At 50.7% G+C, this 5,077-nt stretch overlaps 1 protein-coding gene across 1 annotated transcript; it reads right to left on the bottom strand.

The window, feature by feature from the left end:
• Positions 1-1,359: 1,359 nt before the first annotated feature.
• UCN3 (urocortin 3) lies at positions 1,360-1,839 on the bottom strand. The gene has a single exon (XM_055424890.2). The coding sequence runs from the start codon at positions 1,837-1,839 to the stop codon at positions 1,360-1,362; it is 480 nt and encodes a 159-aa protein (XP_055280865.2).
• Positions 1,840-5,077: the final 3,238 nt, after the last annotated feature.

Genomic DNA, 5,077 nt, shown 5'->3' with positions numbered 1-5,077 from the left:
GGCAAGAACACTGGAGTGGGTTGCCGTGCCCTCCTCCAGGGGATCTTCCCAACTCAGGGATCAAATGTCTCCTGCAATGGCAGGCAGGTTCTTTACCAGTAGTGCCACTTGGGAAGTTATTAGCTCTTTATGTATTTTATCAGTAAGATACTTGTCTTTTGCCCGTGTGCAAACATTTTTCCAAATTTGTCATCTGTTTGTCTCTTGACTTTGTGTCTGATGGTGGTGGTGTGTGTATATGAGGTTTATTTCGCATGAAGACGTTCCTTGTATGTAACTTGTCACCATGCAGAAAGCTCTGCTGCCAGAGGCCATCAGGGTGCTTGCTGATGTCCATTTTTAGTGAACTGCTTCTCATATTAAGCCTTCTCATCTTGCTCTGAATTCCTTGTATTTTTTACACTAATTGCTATCACCTTGCAGTTCATCACTTATATACTCCCTGGTGAAATTGCTTCTTTTCACATTTTATTTTTGTCTGTTCACTTAAGACTGTTGACTCATGGACAGCAAGGGCTTTGGCACCTCCCACATCAGTATCCCTAACCAGGCCCAGCACTGGGCTGGACAGTGACCTTTGGTTCAATGTCGGTTCAAGAAGTACCTATGACAGACTTAGTGGCCCAGGCCCTAGCAAGCCAGGGAGGAGCTGGGGGTGTCTTCCGTTCTACCCAGGGCCCACTCTGTAGCAGACCTCAGGCTGTGCCTCTGGTGGGACCTGGCCACATAGCCAGCTTCAGATCCAGTGATGGGCAACAGGGTCCTGCCTCCCAAGACCTCCAGGGATCATTCCCCTCCTGGGAGGGTCAGAAATGGACTCACCTGTACCCTATCTCACTAGCTGTCCCTTTCCAAGCTCGGAGGCCTGAAAGCAGCCGACTGAAGGAAGAGGAATTGAAACCAGCCAGGGGTTCAAGAAGCCATGGGTTTTAATGTGGGTGAGAGGGAGAGAGGGTCTGGGGACGGGGTGCTCAGCGCCCTCACCTTCCGGCCCGGGCTGGTGGTGGTGTGGGGAGGGGAGGGCCTCCCTGTACCCCTCTTCTTGGGGTCAGAGAGCAGAGTGGAGGGCAGGAGGGCGTGACTTTTGCCTCTCCTTGTGGGGAAGGAGAGAGGAGACGTATAGGATAGACCTCAGTGTCTCAGGATCAGTACCGTGGCCTCCGTCTGTGGATCTGGGACAACACAGCGCTGGTGTGTGTAGGTATAGAGGACTAGGGGGCCCGGCCTGAGGCGGGAAGGCGCAGAGGGGTGGAAATCCTGGAAACCAGGGCCAATTCCTCCGATACAAACCGAGGGCCAACCCTCCCTGTCCAACCCCCAACTTCTGTCCTTGTCCCAGGGGGTCCCCAGCCTCCTCCTCTACTTCTTCCGCCCGATCTGGGCCATGAGGTGGGCGTTGGCGGCGGCCTTGGCTCGCAGGTTCTTGGCCTTGGCGATGTTGAAGAGGATATTCATGATGTTAGTGGGGACGTCCAGGGACAGAGTGACCTTGGTGCGCCGGTCACTCTTGGCCTTGTCCTGGGACGGCCGCCCCTGGAACTGTGCCTGGGACGGGTACTTGTACCGGGTGCTGCCACCCCCGGAGCCAGGGAAGGTCCTTTTCTCTGTGTCCTCCTCCTCCTGCCCCTGCTGGTCCTCCGGGTCTCCGCGGGGCTGGGCGGGGAAGGTCCGCTTGATCAGCAGCGACGTGTCCTTCCGCTGGCTCTTCTCAGCCTCACGCAGGGCTGTGTGGAGGCAGCTGAGGGTGGACCCGGCTTTGGGGGACCTCTGGGAGAGGCCCGCCTGGGGGGCCCCGAGGAGCAGCAGCAAGACCAGCAGGAAGGGGGCCGGCACGAGCATCTTTCCCTGCAGCGGAGAAGAGCGATATGTGTGAGAGGGTCTTAGGGCTCGGGGGCAGACGGGGCAGATCCATTGGGCTTTGTGCACGTTCAGCTTTGCCGGGTTTTGGAAGCGTGTTCTCTGGACCTGCAGGCCCTGTCTCATGGAAATTTGTTAGCGATGCAGAGAATTCTCGGGTCTTGCTCCAGAGCTGGTCAATCAAATGCTCTGGGGCCAGCAATCTGCGTGTTAACAAGCCTGGTGATGAGGGCTCCTCGCCAGATGTAGGAATGGTCCAGATGTAAGAACTGGCTACCTAGCACGTGGAAAGCAACACAGACTCTGGAGTTAGAAGTAGGTTCAAATTCCAACTGGGTCCTTGTTTGCTTGAGGGTGGCGGGCAGATTACTTAACCTCTGAGAACGTCAGTTTCCTCATCTGATAATAATAATGGGGGATAATAGGTACTACCTCATAAAGGTTAAATTAAAATGGAAAAGCTCCCTGTCTAACCAAATACTTATCGAAGCATGTTGGTTCATGACTGTTTACATGTAATAATCCCCAGGTGCTATTAGGATAAGATTCAGTACACAGGCAGCCACCTCAGAAGTGATCTGTCTGTATCTGTGTATCTGTAAATGTACTATACATTATATAACTAATGAATATAAATCATATGAATATAAATATAGATGTATAGTATGCCAGGTAACTTCATCCAAAGACCATTATCTTTGTTGTGTTGTGTTTCTGGCTTTTCTTTTTTGTCTGTTTCTGCCATTCTTACCCAGGTAGGCTCGTCATGCCTTGAACTCTAAGTCAGCGGTTCTCACGCTTCAGAGTGTTCAGTATCATGTGAATGGACTGTTCAAACACCAGCTGCTGGGCCCCATCCCCAGCATTTCTGAATCAGTAGATTTGGGGCAAGGCCTGAGAATCTGCATCCTTAACACATCCTCAGAGGATGCTGATGCTGTGGGTTCATGGACCAGATTTTGCAAACCACTTTCTCAGCGTTGCCATCCTTCTCTGAGGTCCTTAGAACTGTGTGCCCAGTTCCCGGAGAACATTTTACAGGGCTCTGTTGACTGTGGAAGAATGGACTTATCCTTTCTTTTGATATCGTGCTCAATACCCAGACTTCCGGTTTCCTCATTCACTGAGGCTGTCCTTAGTTGTTTTGCATAATCCATGAATTGTGGCTTTAGCTGCCTTATGCCTTGAAGGCATCTTAAAGTTTGGGAGCACTCTCAAAGGGCTTGTTAAGCCTGAAAAGATTAAGAAACCAATGCACAGAGAAAGGGTTAATAATGGGGTGGGGGTCGGGGTGGGAGGGGATCTGTCTCTCTCTGTCACTGTCACTCTCTCCCTTGGTCCCCTGCTCTCTTCATGGGTCAGGCTCAGCCCTACCCCCCACTAACTGGCTCAGTGACTAAATGCCGGGGTCCCGGTGTTCCCATTTGTGAGATTAGGGGATTGACCTCCAGGCTCTCTTCTCTCTCTCTCCTTTGCTCCCTCTCTCTCCAGTTTAGCTTTGTTTAGCATTTGCATAAACCATGGGAGATTGTGGGGCTTTCCAGGTGGCACTAGTAGTAAAGAATCTGCCTGCCAATGCAGGAGACATGGGTTCAATCCCTAGGCGGGGAAGATCTCTTGGAGAAGGACACGGCAACCCACTCCAGTATTCATGCCTGGAGAATCCCATGGACAGAGGAGACTAGCAGGCTATAATCCATAGGGTCGCAAAGGGTTGGGCGTGACTGAAGCTACTTAGCACTCACCCCGGCATGGGAGGATGTTTGTAGGTTATGTGTAAGCAATACATTATTTTATATAAGGGACTTGAGCATCTGGGGATCTGTGACGGTCCTGGAGCCAATCCCAGGAACAGAGAGGATTGTCAAAGTAAAGAAACATCCTTTCCTCCTTACTCAGGTCTGATTCCTAAGCAAGTTTCTCCTCTTACATTCTTTGGATTTCTTTGCCCTTACCATAATGCAAGAGTACAAAGGTTTAAGATTTCCCCCTACCTGCTCTGAAAACACATGGTCCCCATCTAGTTAGATTTACAGGAAAAAGTTCTTCATCTTCATTTTTCTCATTTGGGTACCTGACACTCAGCCATTCTTTGGGGGTTATTAGGACAGTGCTTCTCTGGAGATGGACACTTGCCTCTGAGAGCTGTGACAGTCCCGTCACGCCCAGAATGACAGGCAGTGAGGGACTCAGCTGGTCTGAAATTCAGAGCACCTGTGAGAGAGAGCATCCCGAAGGAAAAAAGTGAAGCTAGAGGCAAATGCAGGACACCCCGGGCTTTGCCCAGAGGCAGCCCCATTTTCCAGCGTCAAGGAAGGCAGAGATAGTTCGCAGTCTGCAAACACGGGTAAGATGTTGAATTAAAAAAAACACTTTATAAAACAGTCACTGCTGAACCCAGGGACCCTTTAAGTATTTTGAAAGGATTATAGTAATAAGCTGCAGACTCATGGAAGCATTTATGTGTCACACACACACTTCTTAGCAATTCACACTTGAGCGAGCAGAGGGGGTTCATTCATGAAAGGCCTTTTCTCCCCAGAGGGAGAAAAACCAGGAGAAAGTTGACAAGATCTAGATAACACTTGTTACTGGCAGCTTTTGTGTTGCTTTTCTGACTCCATTCATCCTCAGAAGTGGGATGCTGGCTAGATTGCTGTGTTACAGGAGAACCCTGAAGACAGGATTTCTCGGAACACTTGGACATCAAATGGAGACATCAAACATCCATCTTTATGGCTTCTCCCCTTCAAGGGGGGGCACCTAATTGTTACAGACATCTGTTCCCTTCCTCCAGTGTCCCCAGTGGCCAGGGGGAAAGGACTTCAGGCTGTGAGGGCAGAGGACCTGGGCTGCGAACCTTTCTCACCTTCAAATGCCTGCCATCAGTCACTTAACCTCTCAGTCACCACATCTTAAAAAGCAGATGTTACCTGCCTTGCAGGTGTATGGAGAGAACGAAAGGAGATGCCTTGGCAACCAGGAAATGCAAGCGTCTTCCCAATCAGTCAGGCAGCGGGGAATGGTACTCCGGTTTCCACCCTCATCTTCCCCATCCACCCCATTTGGAAACACAATTTTCATGTTCGCAGCTGGATTGTGTTCAGAAAAACACATTTGTGAGAACCCATCCTGCTTCCGGTCTATTACCTTCTGCAAAGCGGGCCTCTCTACTAATGGGGGGAGGATGCTCTTGCCCCCCTGAGAAACTTCCCCCTGG

This window comes from Moschus berezovskii, chromosome 15 (assembly GCF_049115385.1).
Source record: "Moschus berezovskii isolate FMDL1 chromosome 15, NW_MosBer_1.0, whole genome shotgun sequence".
NCBI lineage: Eukaryota > Metazoa > Chordata > Mammalia > Artiodactyla > Moschidae > Moschus > Moschus berezovskii.
This window is presented reverse-complemented; position numbering and strand designations above follow the sequence as displayed.

Bases quoted from the DNA above. Each gene is read 5' to 3' on its own strand.
- UCN3 (XM_055424890.2), bottom strand. From the start codon at position 1,839: ATGCTCGTGCCGGCCCCCTTCCTGCTGGTCTTGCTGCTGCTCCTCGGG.